We start from the raw sequence: 16,851 nt of genomic DNA on the forward strand, positions 1-16,851 counted from the left end.
TCTCTGTTGGTAGGATTGCCTGATAAGAGAGAGGATGTGGTGCAACAGGAAAGGGGCTGCCATTGTGGTGAAGAAGATGAAGAAGAAGACGACTGAAAAGGAAACCTCCATTGGAGTGCGGTTTTTGTTAGATGGCACACTCGGTACTTGGCAGGTGCATTAGCTCGAGCCGTGCTGTGATTATTAAAGCACCGATCGAGTAGGGAATGGTCCGGATGTTGATATCCCAACATCTTCCACGCGATCAAATCGATAATTGCATTAAGTGCACTGCAGGTCAATGTAAAGTTTATTATCACATACCTTCATAAAAGGTGGACTGCAGACGAGCAAGGCTACTGTATATGATTAACAAAGTAAATTTTCACCATGTGCAAGCATCGTCTCTCTTCTCTCTTCTCTCTTCTCTCTTCTCTCTTCTCTCTTCTCTCTTCTCTCTTCTCTCTTCTCTCTTCTCTCTTCTCTCTTCTCTCTTCTCTCTTCTCTCTTCTCTCTTCTCTCTTCTCTCTTCTCTCTTCTCTCTTCTCTCTTCTCTCTCTCTCTCTCTCTCTCTCTCTCTCTCTCTCTCTCCCCCTACCATCTCTCTCCCTACCATCTCTCTCTCGTCTGCAGATGCTGGGAGCCCTGGCTGGAAAACGCGTTGCGGACTCATCTTTAAAAAAAAACAAATTTATTATACGCATGCTCGAGGGTCGTGGAAGAGCTACTGTATGACAGGAAAAAAATCAGAACACAACGAAGGGGAAAAACAACAGCAGGCACAAAGTAGACGGAGGCGGACAAACAAGGGATGCAGGTAACGAGATGAAGGGTAAGGGAGAACGCAAGGGGTGGACATGATGGATAAATTAGCAAAATTTTGGGAGGGGTGTGGGGTGGTTTATCGGGTGGAGAAAAGATCATGGTTTTGGATGGGGGATAACTTGAGATGGCGGTGAACAGCTGGCTTGAAGACCTGGAGGGAAGAATGAGATTGAATAGAGTGCGGAAGATAGTTTCACAGGTGGGAAGACAGAGGAATAAATGAGTGGAAGTGAGCAGTGGTGCTGGATTTAATTCAAGTTCCAGTATTTTGAGGTAACACGAGTTATGTGTTACTGGGTAAGGTTTAGCCCGTTCTATAAACCTATAAACGATCGAATGTAAAAATTAGTGCTTTAATTAAATAATTCGAAATGCCCTTTGTAGATCCTGGAGTTGGAATATCATTTGAATGTAAAAGTTGTTTCACAAACAACTAATTTGGAACGCCAGTACCGAGAACGGGATTATTAAATTAAGATAAATACCCCCAAACAGCTTCGTACAAGACGTACAGACAGTGTAAGTACAAGTAAACGGATGTAATGAATAACAAACGGGAAAACGAATGGGGAACTGCAGTGCGGGTTTTAAATGGCAGGAATTCTCACCGAGTGGCAGGAATTCTCACGGAATGGTAGGAATTCTCACCGAATGGCAGGAATTCTCACTGAATGGCAGGAATTCTCACCAAATTGTAGGAATTCTCACCGAGTGGCAGAAATTCTCACCGAGTGGCAGGAATTCTCACCAAGTGGCAGGAATTCTCACCAAATGGTAGGAATTCTCACCGAGTGGCACAAATTCTCACCGAATTGCAGGAATTCTCACCGAGTGGCAGGAATTCTCACCGAATGGTAGGAATTCTCACCGAGTGGCAGGAATTCTCACTGAGTGGCAGGAATTCTCACCGAATGGTAGGAATTCTCACCGAATGGTAGGAATTCTCACCGACTGGCAGGAATTCTCACCGAATGGTAGGAATTCTCACCGAGTGGTACGAATTCTCACCGAATGGTAGCAATTCTCACCGAGTGGCAGGAATTCTCACCAAATGGTAGGAATTCTCACCGAGTGGCAGGAATTCTCACCAAGTGGCAGGAATTCTCACCGAGTGGTAGGAATTCTCACCCGAGTGGCAGCAATTCTCACCGAGTGGCAGGAATTCTCACCGAATGGCAGGAATTCTCACCGAGTGGCAGGAATTCTCACCGAGTGGCAGGAATTCTCACCGAATGGTAGGAATTCTCACCGAATGGTAGGAATTCTCACCGACTGGCAGGAATTCTCACCGAATGGTAGGAATTCTCACCGAGTGGTAGGAATTCTCACCGAATGGTAGCAATTCTCACCGAGTGGCAGGAATTCTCACCAAATGGTAGGAATTCTCACCGAGTGGCAGGAATTCTCACCGAGTGGCAGGAATTCTCACCGAGTGGTAGGAATTCTCACCCGAGTGGCAGCAATTCTCACCGAGTGGCAGGAATTCTCACCGAATGGCAGGAATTCTCACCGAGTGGCAGGAATTCTCACCGAGTGGCAGGAATTCTCACCGAATGGTAGGAATTCTCACCGAGTGGCAGGAATTCTCACCGAGTGTTGGGAATTCTCACCGAGTGGTAGGAATTCTCACCATATGGCAGGAATTCGCATTGAATGGTATGAATTCTCTCCAAATGGTAGGAATTTATTTTTTAATAAGGAAAGCACTTTACTCTGAAACAATGGACAACGATGTTCCTTTCAAACGAGTGTACTTTTCGTGCTGCATTCCCGTCCGTGCTTTCTATATGTCGTTCATATTCCGTAACGCCTCTGACACATAAGTGATGGATTGTCAGGACAACCGGGATAAAATAAGAAGAAAAAGAAGAAGAAGAAGTATTTGTGTGCAGCGGAAGCTGAGAGCGATCAGGTGCGCAGTGCGCAGCAGCGTCGACTCAGGTGCGTGACGTCACAGGGCGTTCCCCGACGCTCCCCGTGGGGTTTCCGGCGATGAGTGAACACACGAGCGAAATGTTTCTCTGATCGCCCATTATGGAGAGACTCCTTGTTTTTTGATCAAAACGGGGGTGGTGGGGGGAGAGAGATGGGAGTGATAATCCATTAACCTCCGAGTCGTCTCGTTCAACCGGTGGGGTCGTCGCGGGAACCACGAGCCACTCAAACCTGCTCAAAGTTTCGGTAAGTGGAGGTGATCGGATGGGAGGACTCGGTGAGTGTCGGCCGAGAGAGAGACAGAGAGACAGAGAGAGAGAGAGAGAGAGAGACAGAGACAGAGACAGAGAGACAGAGACAGAGGACCCTCTACCTGAAAATCGTGCCGTGTCCAGGTGGGATTACAAAACCCATTTATGGTGACGTTTCTGTAAACGAAAGCCCAAACGTACATTCGTTTGTACCTGTACCTGGGGGAAGGTGTGCTTTAACCAGGTGATTATAATCCTTTTTAATGACGCCGTTTGTTACATCCAACATGACTCGTTCTAAACGATGTTCATCATATCGTGTTTTAACGTGTGGACAAGTTATAAATAAGTGTTTGGTTTCATATCCGAGAGAGGAAAGTAACCTCAACAAAGGTGTTTAAAACCATATTTATTTATTTATTTTTTACGACAATTCAGTTCGATTGGGGGGGGGGGTGGGGTGTGACGTCGAGATGACGTCAAACGTTTGTATCCAGGTCGCTTCGAAAGGGCTCTGTGGATGTTGAGCGTTCGAAACAACGGTTGTTGTAATGTTTGAGATTAATGTGGTTGTGGTTGTTGTTATCGTTATCTATCTGCCCCATGCATACATGATGGGATGACCACGGGGGTCGGATCGTTGTGCCGTGGAATCGAACCCTGAACTGTTGTTGCTGTTGAACTGGTTTTCTGTGCCGGGGGGCGGGGCGGCTGGAATTCCATCATTGTCTCGACTCGTGAAGGGGAGGAAAGGGCTCGAGGGTGGTGTAATTACCTCTCGAGTAGGAGGAGTAGTAGTAGTAGTAGGTGGTGGTGGTGGTGTTATTACCTGCTCGTGCCTTTGGATCCCTAATGAAAGCAGTAGGTCTCCCTGGACCTCCTTATGCCGTTTCGCTGCAGCCACGAAGCCTACGACGTGTCAACCTGCGCACACCGTAACCTCACCGACTCACCTTGACGGCAACAGGTGTCTTGTGTGGTTTCACCTTGCTGGGTGAGCGAGATGTTTGTACGACGTCGCCAATTACATCGCTTCGGCCGAATTGGGCTGTGAGACCTGAAATTGGTTTCGTTATCCCGAACCACACCCTCCGGCTCCCGTGCCTTGGCCTCGTGTCTGTCTGTGCGTGCCTTGGCCTCGTGTCTGTCTGTGCGTGCCTTGGCCTCGTGTCTGTCTGTGCGTGCCTGCGTCCTGGCCGGAGTGGCTGTCACAACTTGTTTCGCATCGATCCCCGCGCTCTCGTCTCGACACGGTTCGTTCTTTTTCTACGTCTTGTAAGCACAGCTTGTTTGTTTTTAAATCCAAGTTACCTTTCGAGTTTAAAGCCACCTGCTGCTTCTTTTTACCGTGGATTGTACCTGTTCGACTGGCTCGATGGTCTCGACTTGAGGGGTAAGTACACTCGCCTGGGTTCGAATCCCGACCCAGCTGAAGCCGTCATCTCGGAAGGCTGTCGGTGTACTTGGACGTGGCGACCCGGGGGTACGTGGGGTCTGAACCCGTGTCCTGACATGTGCCGACCAAGAAACGGATGGAATGGAATCCAGATCCGAATTGCACAGAAAGCTCGGATGGAAATGCCAACCCAAGAAAGAGAGCGGGTATTTTTTTTTTTTTTCTGTCTGATGAAAGAGGAGCCCTCCATAAACGTCGTCCGATCGACCCTTTTTGGTGGTGGCTCATGATATGGCTGGCCGAAGGGTTTTGATTCCATGAAACCCGTTGATTCTGATCGTTTATCTGTGCCAAAACACCAGTGCAGGTGTATGCAGTCTTCCTTTGTTTATACAGAGGTTGAAGTTCATGGAAAAGCTGTTTTTTGGGTGGTGGTGGTGGTGGTGGTGGTCGTATGGCAGCTTAGCTGCTGGGGAAGCTATCATTTCTTGAAGCGCATCTGTGTCGCTGATGCAGTGCCCCTCTACCAGTACACATACTGGAACCGGTACTCATTTCGCCGACCCCGGAAGGATGACTGGCTGGCTGAGTCAACCCCCTGGTGTATTAATTCAGCGGCCGACGGGTCTTGAACTCATGACCCGAGGATCCCAAGCCGCTACCCGAACCACTGAGCCAACACCAGGCTACTGTTTTTCGGGTGATTTTTTTTTTCTTTTTTTTTTCTTTTTCAAAATATATTCGTATCTTTTGTTTTCTTGGGTAGGTTGACATGTTCTTTTGGTTTCATGAATGATGGATCGATCGCACTATTGTTTATAAAGCTCAGAGTATTTGAATGAAAAGGTGTCAAACCTGAGCGCGGGCACGTCTATCCCACCAAACACCCTCTGACAAACTCTAACAATTACCTGAAAACGCTGTTCGGTTGGGAAAGTCAAGTGTCTCACCCTCAGGCTCCCAAGAGCTCCCATCCCCTAATTATTCCGCTTTCCATGGAGTCTTTCATATGTGCAAGTAAATGCAGACCCCCCCCCCCCCTCTCGCTTTTGTCAACCTCCTAGTTATTTGGCTCTCTGTTCACATTTGTCTTTACTCCCATGATCATTTTTAATATCCATCACTGAATACGTTGGGAACAATGCCTTCTTGGAATTTCTCTCTCGGAGACCAACTTTGCGTTTGCCATTCACCGAAAGCGGCTCTTTTGCGCACTTTGTCTTTTAGCCGTCCACTGGGATTTTCTGACGCCACCCCACAGCAGCACGAGGGAGGCTGGTAAGCTAGGGAAGGAAGGTCATGGCCATTCCATGGGTGTCAGGTACTGATGACAGCGGCTGTCGTGTCAGTAGATCACACTGGCTGGTTTGCCGTTGCTACCAAGACACAGAGGAATTCTCGACGTCCATCAGCTCGTGCTGGCAGACTTGACACCCAGCTCGATGTCCGTCTGAGTTTCCGGTGCACTTTGTGATCCTGTTTGAACTCCAATCCATCGATCCATCTTATCTATCCATCCCATCCATGTTTGGTCACGCACACTACTTTTGCAAAATTTTCTCTTGTATCCGTCTTATGAGTTGAGTCGTGAACCATTTGGCTTTCTACTCTTGTGATGATCCTGCGATTTATTTATTTTGTTGCCTTCTTTAATTTCTTTGTTTGTTTGTTTGTTTTTTTTCGGATGCGAAGCGAGCTCGACGCCATTCATCCCTGATACATGGAACGCCCTGCAACTCGTGCCTGCAGAAAAACGCACATTTTCGAACATCGGCCGTATTTTCCATCCAATCATTGTGTGACTGTTTAAATTGAGTATCCATGGGTATTTGGGTAGGCACGCGTCTGCTCAAAGTTTCGTGTCAGTTCAAGGAACAACATAGACTGCATCTTTCTTCCTGTCCTCAAAAACCAAGTTGTCCTTCCACCCCCATGGTCTTTTTGTCTTTACTCCCATGATCCCATGATCCCATATTTATTTATTTTGTATTTATTTATTCCTTAAAATTTATTATTGTTATTGTATTTTTTAAATGGGATTATTACCTCTGCCACCGAAGGTGAAGGAGATTGTTTTCACCCCTCTTTGTTTGTCTGTCTGTCTGTCTCTACAGGATATCTCAAAAAAGTTGTGGACAGATTCGGACGAAACTTGATGGACATATTTGGTGTGTGACACAGACAAATTTATTCGATTTTGGTGAAGATCCGGATTTGGATACGATAATTATTTAATTTTTAAAGTGATTCTTCACCATTGAGAGATAGGGCCAAAAACGATATAGTCCTGTATAGCATGATATTTCAAAAATGTATTGGTCCCGATATGTTCTCGTGGATCCGGCATTATGTGGCGGAGGTATGCGCTCGACCGAGTACCCTTCTAGTTATTATTAATTAATTTATTTTTCCCCAGTCAGCGTTACCTTCTAACCAAAAGTGGTTTTCATTCCAGTGTGAGTTTGTCACACCCTCTTGACAGGCAGTTTATAATGCTGGCAGGTGTATGGTCCACGTATGGCCTAAGATGAAATTTTTTTGATGAAAACATTCAGTATAATGATTTCTCAAGCGTAGTGTTCACAATAGACCAATGACCATGTACCTAATTGATCCCTGCTTTCCCAGTTTTCTTTCGTTTTCGGGGAGCGAGAGTGAACAAGATGGCTCATGCAGGCTTTGTGTTCCTCCTGGTGCTCATTCTGACGTCAACATGGCACTATGGAGTAAACGCGTCAGAACTTCGATACAAGGTCAAGGAGGATCAGGAACCAGGGCTGTATATTGGTTCCTTGGCTTTGGATTTGAAACTCAACTCGAACAGCTTTGAACTCATTAAAAATTCTGAAGAGCAAGAACTTGTGAGAGGTATGTCTCGTGCTGTTGCTGTGGCTCCCCCCGACCCCTCCCCCCCTCACTCTCTATGCATATGGGTATTTTAGTGTCATGCTCAAATATCTATCCACTTATACAGTATGTCATACATTTTCCTGCAGTGGATATGAAGACTGGACAAATTTGGACCATCCAGAAACTGGATCGAGAGGAACTTTGTGCAGACATTGTTCCCTGTGAGATTAAGCGGGAGGTGATAATCAATCCATCCCCTGATTATATTTACGAATTTGTATTGGAGGTCAGTATTATTAATCTTTTTATCTTTCTTCCTGATACCATGGTGTGTTGGCTCTTGATGCTTGCCTTGTACCAATTTGAGCTTGTGATGCAAATATCTTCGTCACACCATTTATCTGCCAGGACCTCCATAATATTTTTGTGTTTTCCAAAGTGGTTTGAAAATCCACCCCCCCCCCCCCATTCACCAATTTTTTGACACATTTTCCTTTCTACGTCTTTGTTGCCCTCTTCATACCTCCAAGCCTCATCGTTGCCTCCACCACCGAAGGTGTGTGGAGGTTACGTCTTCACTCCTGTGTCTCTCTTTGTCTGTAAACAGACCATCTCAAAAAGTTTTGGATGGATTCGGAACAAAACTTGTTGGACAGGTTGGGTGTGTGACAAGGAAGAATTGATTCAATTTTGGTGAAGATCCGGATCCAAATTTTTATATTTTATTTTATTTTTTCAGCGATTCTTCACCATTGAGTAATGAAGCTAAAAACGATACTTAACATGATATCTCAAAAAGTTGCGGACTGATTCAAACAAAACTTTGTGGATGGGTTGGGTAGGTGACAAGAACAAGGTGATTCGATTTTGGTTAAGGTCCAGATGCAGATCCGGCCGATCGGTGAGAAACAAAATGTGAACTGTTTCGCCTGGTAGAGGTATGTGCTCTACCGTGTGCCGTTCTAGTCCCCCTAGCTTCTAACATGTAGATGAGGCCCCTTTACACATAGCCAGCAGTTTCAAAATGAAGCGTAATCCTTTTTTCTTTTCCAATATTCCAGTCATGCGACAATGGAACTTGTATAAATTCCTCTTATAACGAATGTTTTTGTGAAGGAAACGCTTATCTCGGTGAGGAGTTTTTGCCAATCGATACAAGTGTGGTACATGTACACGCACCAGTTGGATCTCAAAAAAAATATATAACCCCAAACTTTTATCCCAAGTTATCTTGATCTGAATACAAATGGTGAACGGAACGTGTCCTTCAATGAACAAAAAAGGATGGTGCAGTGCTAACGTTCTTTGAAATTGACGATTGGCGTTGTGGTTTCACCGCAGTGGTGTTGTCCAAAATAATCTTTCTGTCCAGATTTCTCAGAAAGTTTTTCAACTTTTTTTTTTAATTTTATGTGCTTTTGTCACATTGCAAGGTTTGCTTCACTCCTTTGTCAATGTTTCTCTCTGTCCGGCAGTAAGTTTTGCAAACTTTACACCTTTCATTTCGCTCATGGAAGTGTCGTCGCATGTTCCAGATTCTGGAACCGTGTCGTGACTGCTGTTTCAATGATGTCCTTACGCCTGGTGTTGGCTTAATGGTTCGGGTGGTGGGCTTTGGATCCTAGGGTCCTGAGTTCAAATCCCACTCCCCTGTTGAATTAATATCGGGTGGGGTTAACTCTGCCTGTCATTCTTCCGAGGTCGACAAAATGAGTGCCAGCTCACTGGTATCCTGTGTCGGAGTGGCGATCCAGGATTGTGCCCAATAGCCAAGGAGACTACTTAAGCAGCACCAACACTTTGCACAGAGCATGGTCCCAATCTCCTCCTCCTCCTCCTCCTCCTCCTTTCCATGGGGAACAAAAAAAAACATTTGGACATTGTTGTCTGGGTCAATCTGGGAACCACATGTTTTGTAGAAGATATCTTGCTGCCCTTTCCAAAGGGGAGAAGTTTGACCATGCTTTCTGTCAAGCTTGATCACTCTGCTGCTGCTGCTTCTCTCGTGTGCTTTAGATTAGTGAACAATTCTTGTAATTACTAATAGTAATTAGTGATTACTAATTAGATTAGTAATCGTCGTCTGAAAAGAACATCCTTGTCTCAGCATCTGCTGAAGGAGTCTATTGAGAGGTTGATCTCCTCTCAGGTTTTTCTGTCAATATTTTGTTCATTCAGGATGGTTTTAAGTTCATCCTTAAATCTTTGACCTCCACAGGTCCTTTGTCCTTGGCTCAGTTGAGAGAAAAGAGCTTGTTTCGAGAGACGTTTTTCAGATTCAGACACACACCTGCGCACCGCAGTTTACTTCTTATGATCTCAGCATGAACTTCACCTGATACCCATTTGATCATCTCAAACAAATCGTTTTTTGGTTAACCTCAAATATTTACGTTGTTACATTTTGCACATGATGCCCCCCCCTCCCACCCCCAATCATGTGGTTAGAATTTGTCTGTTAAAAAGTACAAGCCCTCAAGTGGTAAATGTTTGTGCAATTATTGCACTGGATGGAATCAACAAGATATTGATTGAAGTACATATGCTAACCGTCAAGTCGCCGACATTTCAGGCATTAAGCCTTCTTCGGAGGAGAAAATGCATAAACCCCCTTTTGCTCTGCTGAAGAGTTAACACGCAAAAAAGCTTCTCCTTCCCTCGGCGGTCAACATACCTTGATCAACGTCCTGTTGATTCCATCCATTGTTCTACCTGTCCGCCAACACGGGTAGCTACTGGGCTTCTTATGATTGAGATCTGGCCTTTCGGTGGGATCCAAAATGTAAACTGTTCAGCCTGGCATAGGTATGCGCTCTACCGAGTGCCGTTCCAGTTACCTCCGCCACCAAAGGTGGAAGTAGGTTATGTTTTCACCCCTGTCTGGCTGTTGTTTGTTTGTGTGCAGGATATTGAGAGATGGGGTCAAAAACGATATATATATATATATATATATATATATATATATATATATATATATATATATATTTTTTTTTTTATATATATATATATTGGGCCCAATATGTTCTTCTGGATCGGACATTGCGTGGTGGAGGTATGCGCGCTACCGAGTGGCCGTCCTAGTTTAATTAATTATGAGTTCACCTCATGGTAATTACCACAACCGGTGTCCCAGAGGTTGCAATTTCAAACCCAGCTGAAGGCAGCACTGTTAATAATTTCAATTCCCAGCTTGTCAAACCTGAGCTAGTCTCGGGAGTAGTGTGCGCGATTGGGTGCTTCATAATAGGGGGTAAAAAAAATAAAAGTATGAATATTCATGCTCCCTGGGTGTGCCTTTGTTCCGTTTGACAGTAGAAACATACACACCAAATATGAAGCAGATTGGAGGATGTTTAGGGGTTCCTCAAGTTGGCACAATATTGTTGAAATTTGCCAAACTGTAACTGATAACTTGCCGTCGAATATGCACAACGCAGTGCACTTCACAATTAATATGGTCGTTTGATATTTTCAAAAACCACAGCAGTCATAAAGGATGAAAGAATAGTTTTTTTCCAAAGAGACCTAGATGAGCTTTTTGACATTGCAGTGCAAAATGCCCTCTCCATAATGGACATAATTGTGCCAACTTGAGGAACCCCTAAATATCATGGAATTTTGTTCATTTTTGACCTATAAGTTCTTATGGGGTATTGGAACAAAGGCAAAATCAGGGAGCAGCAAAAATCAAACTTTAATTTTTTCGGAACACCCTCGTGTGCGCGCATCTGAAAATCGTACGAAGAAAAAATAAAAAGGCCTGCCCTGCTCTTCACCAAATTGTACATATATGTTTGTAGTACGCAGGGTAAAACCCCCCTCCTGCAAGGGAGAGGTGGTGGAGACACGATGTGCCAATGCTCCCAAAGTGTTTCTAGTTCTGAAAAAGAATGTTTTGGTTTCTCCTTCAAGTTGTGTTCATGCATTTTTTTTATCTAGGAAATCTAAAGATTTCGTAAGTATATTGATGCCTTCCGTTTCTGTTTGTTTGTTTTTGTTTGATTGAAGGCACGATAACTCGAGAACGGAAGAAGCTACCAATGCCAAATTACACCACGTGATTCAGGAGGGGGATGGCTAGTGCTGATTAGATTTTGGTCAAAATCGGTCAAAGGTCAAGGTCACAGCAAGGTCAAATATTCGATTTTTGATGGTTTGGTACAGATAACTCGAGAACGGAAGAAGCTACCAATGTCAAATTACACCACGTGTTTCAGGAGGGTGGTGGCGAGCGCTGATTAGGTTTTGGTCAAAATCGGTAAAAGGTCAAGGTCACAGTGAGGTCAAACATCCAAAACATTCGATTTTTGATGGTTTGGTACAGAATCATCGTAGAAACTTCTGGTTTGCATCGCTACCTTCTCTAGAGACAGCTTTTATTAGACAAGGTCAGTGGTCAAGTTGATGACTTCGTAAGTACCAGTCTATGACTGCTTGTTTGGTTGTTTGTTTGAGGGTGAAATTGCATTGAATATTGGATTTTGATTTGATTATTTTGTTTAAGAGGACATAACTTTTAAACTTGAAAGTCTATCTTGCAAATTTTTTTTTTATAGTACTCTCTTGAACTTTTTATTATTAACTTTAACTTTTTATAGTACTTCAATCAGTGTGAACGTCTAGTTAACTTGCTCGTTATCCATTTTCTTTATCTTGCCATTAAGACCCCACATTTCCTTCTACCCCTTTTTATTCCCTCATTTACGATACTAGGTCGAGGATGTGAATGATAATTCGCCGACTTTCGGCGACGTACCTCTGGAGCTCACAATACTAGAAGATGTAGATGTTGGGAGGTCTTTCCAATTGCCTTCTGCTACAGATGCAGACGCACCACCATTTGGAGTCATGACGTATCAGCTTTTCTCCCCGGTAAGTTTCGACTGTTGATTCTATCACTTATTCTGGAATTGTCCGTGTTCAACACACAAAATGGCAACACTTGAGTATTTGTGGTGGAACTCGAGAATGACGTGCAATTCAACTTGATCGTGTCTCACTTTATTCTTATGCTTAAGGTGCCGGAAGCATTATGTTTGCAGGTTGTCCGTGCGTCAATCCGTGTCTGTCTTTCTCAATTTTTGTTACCATGGTAACTTGTGAACCGCTGAACAGATTGTTACCAAGCTTGGTACAAAGATGTATTGTGATGCAAAGATGACCTGATTTAGATTTTAGGTTGAAAGGTCATGTGACCTTTAGCGGAAAGTAGATTTTAGTGGCTGCGGTAAATGGTGAAATGCTGAAGGGATGTTGACCAAACTTGGCATAACTGTGGACTGTAGTACAAGATGAACAGATTCAATTTGGGGTTCGAAGGGTCAAAGTTAATGTGCCCTTTGAAAATCATTTTGCAGACCATACCTCGAGTTCGAAACATCTGTTGTTGTTTATCTTTTACTCGTCAGCTCTCTGTCTCTCGTGGGACCTTTCATTTTTGTTATGTGGGACGGTCGCAGACACACAGATTGCTGGAATTATCGATAGATTGTTCCTCGATCGTCAATTGATGGGACGATCGGACAAGAACCAATTGCTTAACCCCGGTTTTTGCTCCGTGTGCGTGGGGTAAAAGCACGCATGAATGTCTAAACGTTGGTATTTCTTGGACTATTGTGAGTGTCATCCATCCAATGTGTCCCATGTACTGTATCGATGCTTATGTACGTCCCATGTATGGTATTTATTGTGTACGTGGCATTACTGTAATACCCTTTATTGGGAAAGGTAAGTTACAATAGGATATGATATTTACTCCTCTTTGGAGTGGAGCACCAACTGCTGATGTCATCTTTGTTGTCTGTTTAAAGCAGTAAGGACCTATTATGAGAGAGCCATGGTTATGGGCCTTGCAGATGAGTTTGAATTTGTGCAATTGTACAACAGATTTGCGCTGACCCCTTTAAAATTTAAAAATATATATATATTGTCTTTTTCCAAATTTTTGCTGCATTTTTATGGAACTCTGTCTGACATGCTTCCAACAGGATGGTGAACGTGGAAGTGTCGGCCCTTTCTCCTTGACCGTAATGCACAACCAGAATGGTGACGGTCCAATCCCCTACCTCAGAGTCGACAAAAAGCTAGACCGAGAACAGCAAGAAGTATTCGAGCTTTTGCTCTGGGCTACAGATGGTGGTAACCCATCTCCAAACGTGGCCAAGGCAGTCGTCCGCGTGATTGTAGCTGACGTCAATGATCATGCTCCGGTCTTCAACCGAGGGGCTGAAATTGATGTCCAGATAAAAGAGGGAGTGGCAATCGGGACAGAAGTCATTACACTGAATGCTACAGACAAGGATGCTGGAGAATATGGCCGAGTCAGGTAATTTGTTTGTCTCCATCCCTGTACACCTAAGTTGACCCAATGACGTGTGCAAGTAATTAGTTTTTCAGTATAAGGATATGACTTGCGCTACCACTCCACATGTGGTACATGCAGATTTGCTTTACAGTGAACAAGTACACTCGAGTTTGGAACTTCGTTTTTTTAATTCTGCGAATCCGCAATGGCCTGCTCGGTCCAACCTGACTTCACACGACAAAGGCCGGAAATCTTTCCTACCTGAATTGAAAAATGAAAGTGGTCAAAATGACTGGGGCTTTCTAAGGCCTTAGTTATTTTATAACTTTGTTTACAGATCCGCCGACGGTATATTTGCCGAAATGAAATATAAATATAAAACACATTTTTAGCCTTTTATATTTATAAATTTTCCGCCGAAGTTGCAAAAGTTTCAAAACCCGAAATGTAAACGTTGGCATTTATTTTCAAAATATAATTTCGCGCGCGCCAAAATGCCGAGTCACCTTTAACCAAACTGCACAGTGGAACTGCACAGTCGTCTTCGGTCATGGCGTCTGAGCAGTGGCCAGCGTGGTTCAGATTGACTGTGGTTTCTGGGGCGAAAGTGATTGTTAATAAGTATGTCAGCGGTATAAATTTGAGTGACTGTATTGGTGATTTAATCACGCAACATCTTGATGACGAATATTCTGGCCGAACTATTGCATCAATTCAGTGCAGCAGCAGGGATGATTCGCAGGCTACTCTCGATCGTGCCGATTTTGTTTCCATTGAAAGTTGTACACCGCTGTTCGTATTGAAAGATTTCGGTGCCAAGTATGTCAAAGTTTCCCTGCGAGATGCTGATATTCAGCCTTCAACAGACCAGAAATCAGCCTTTGATGTGCTCATGGGGATGGGGAGACGGACGGTATGATCAGATGCCCACTGAAAAGTAAGAGCTGGTTATGGCTCTGATTGACGGTTTTGAGCATATTGACGATATTGTAAAAACAAGTTTTAATCCTTCTTAAATTATTTTTCACATCAGATGATACAGTGAACATGGGCATCCTGCATTTGAATGGTCTTCCATCTTCAATGTTTTCTTAGATCCTCCTGGTCCAGGATTTATATTTACTTTCCCGCCACCTTCCCTTGTCTTTTCCATGGAACATCCGAAAACAAATTATAAAAATATAATTTCTAAAAATTGAAATTATATTTATATTTCGACCGACCGGCACTACATTTTAACTGAAGAACTGTGTAAACCAAATTAGAAAATAACTAAGGCCTTAGTAGTAAAATGTGCCCTGTATGCTCAAGAACCTGACAACGTATGTTTTTTTTTGTTTGTTTGTTTTTGCATTACAAAGGTTCACATAGTCGTTGTTTTATTAAGTATGGTACTGTATTTGAGGTACCAATAACAAATATCTATTTTGATATTTGAGATGTACATTCATTGTTGAGAACCTCCTGATGGGAGCGTAATGGTGGTTCACCCATTGAACGTATCGCATAACAAGCAGATTGGTGACACCTGGCTCGATTCACCCGTTTGAAGAACAGCCTCTTTCATTGTCGCATTCGTTGAAAATAAATGGTGTAATTGTCGTGGCGTTAAAACGACTTCAGTTGTGATCTCGGTAAATCATAGATCTCGGTAAATCATTGCAGAAATAGATGACCAAATATATATTTTGCAGCTTTTAATCATTTTTCCCCCATGGGAGGACCTGCAACCTCCTTGTACTGTGCACCAGTAGTAATAGTTGTTGGCACATTTCATGTGTATGTAAAAAAAAAAAGAACAAGAAAAACTTGTACATATTGTTCTTGTGTATGGCAGCTTTGCTGCCAGGTAGCTATCATTTTGTTGGGGCACAACTATGCCACTGATGCTGTGCCCCTATACCAGTACACTGGTACTCATTTCACTGACCTCGGAAGGATGATGGGTTGAGTCAACTTCACCTGGTGTTAATTCAGTGGCCAACGGGGCTCGAACTCAGGACCCTAAGATCGTAAGCTAGCCGCCCTGACCACGAAGCCAGCACCAGGCTTGTAGCACACGTTGATAATCCAGAAGAAAGTAATTATATATTTTTGCCATGTTCTGAGGGATTGGAAGGACAGCCGAGAGGTATTTACACACACCTTTGAGCTGTCTGAGCTTGCTGTAAACTAACTCTGGTGGTTAGCATGGAGGGTGATGCAATATCGTGTGCCTTCTCTCATATAAACAGACATGAAGCCAAATGACCCGTCTCGTGGCATTGGTCATTGGTACATGTTAAAGATCCCTTGCTGTCTTTCATGAAGAGTGAGCGAGCTATTGGCATGAATCTGAACGAATTATAAATCCCTTCCACCCTCATCAGTACAAGTTCAGGCCTGGCCAACAGATTTTTGAAAGCCTGAGGCCAAACACATTCCCCGGCCCAACCTGCAAGAGGGTCGGAATAATTGAGGCCATTAGTAGTAGTAGTAGTAGTAGTAGTAGTAGTAGTAGTAGCAGTAGTAGCAGTAGTAGCAGTAGTAGCAGTAGTAGCAGTAGTAGCAGTAGTAGCAGTAGTAGTAGTAGTAGTAGTAGTAGTAGTAGTAGTAGTAGTAGTAGTAGTAGTAGTAGTAGTAGTAGTAGTAGTAGTAGTAGTAGTAGTAGTAGTAGTAGTAGTAGTAGTAGTAGTAGTAGTAGTAGTAGTAGTAGTAGTAGTAGTAGTAGTAGTAATAGTAGTAGTAGTAGTAGTAGTAGTAGTAGTAGTAGTAGTAGTAGTAGTAGTAGTAGTAGTAGTAGTAGTAGTAGTAGTAGTAGTAGTAGTAGTAGTAGTAGTAGTAGTAGTAGTAGTAGTAGTAGTAGTAGTAGTAGTAGTAGTAGTAGTAGTAGTAGTAGTAGTAGTAGTAGTAGCAGTAGCAGTAGCAGTAGCAGTAGCAGTAGCAGTAGCAGTAGCAGTAGCAGTAGCAGTAGCAGTAGCAGTAGCAGTAGCAGTAGCAGTAGCAGTAGCAGTAGCAGTAGCAGTAGCAGTAGCAGTAGCAGTAGCAGCAGTAGTAGCAGCAGCAGCAGCATGGCCTCGAGGTATGCACACATATCTAATCTGCCTCGCCTGGGTTCAAATATCGGCCCAGCGATAAACTGTCATGCTGATGATTCACCGACGGGGTGATTCGTCAGTCGGTGTGCCGTCCTTGGATGGACGATAAACTGGGCATCAGTTGGTGGATGTTAAAGATGCCACGATGTTCTTCACGAAGAGTAAGCAAACTATCTCCGGCACCCTGAACAAATTCCAAATTCCTGCCATAACTATTGCTGGGAAGGCAATGGC

General features: G+C 43.7%; 1 protein-coding gene across 3 annotated transcripts in view; it reads left to right on the plus strand.

Moving 5' to 3' along the window:
• Positions 1-2,745: 2,745 nt before the first annotated feature.
• Positions 2,746-16,851, plus strand: part of LOC147011601 (protocadherin-1-like) — a 34,464-nt gene continuing 20,358 nt past the window's right edge. For 2 of the 3 annotated variants that reach the window (XM_085858026.1, XM_085858028.1), the window contains exons 1-5: positions 2,746-2,985; positions 7,015-7,254; positions 7,383-7,522; positions 11,950-12,108; positions 13,224-13,561. In XM_085858026.1, coding sequence (XP_085714152.1) covers positions 7,050-7,254; positions 7,383-7,522; positions 11,950-12,108; positions 13,224-13,561 — 842 coding nt within the window. In that variant the 5' untranslated portion in view covers positions 2,746-2,985; positions 7,015-7,049. Of the gene's footprint in view, positions 2,986-3,794; positions 3,985-7,014; positions 7,255-7,382; positions 7,523-11,949; positions 12,109-13,223; positions 13,562-16,851 lie in introns of those variants that run through there. The other variant, XM_085858027.1, reaches the window with a different exon arrangement.

This window comes from Eptatretus burgeri, chromosome 15, assembly GCF_056783735.1.
Source record: "Eptatretus burgeri isolate ZD-2024b chromosome 15, Ebu_testis_v1, whole genome shotgun sequence".
NCBI lineage: Eukaryota > Metazoa > Chordata > Myxini > Myxiniformes > Myxinidae > Eptatretus > Eptatretus burgeri.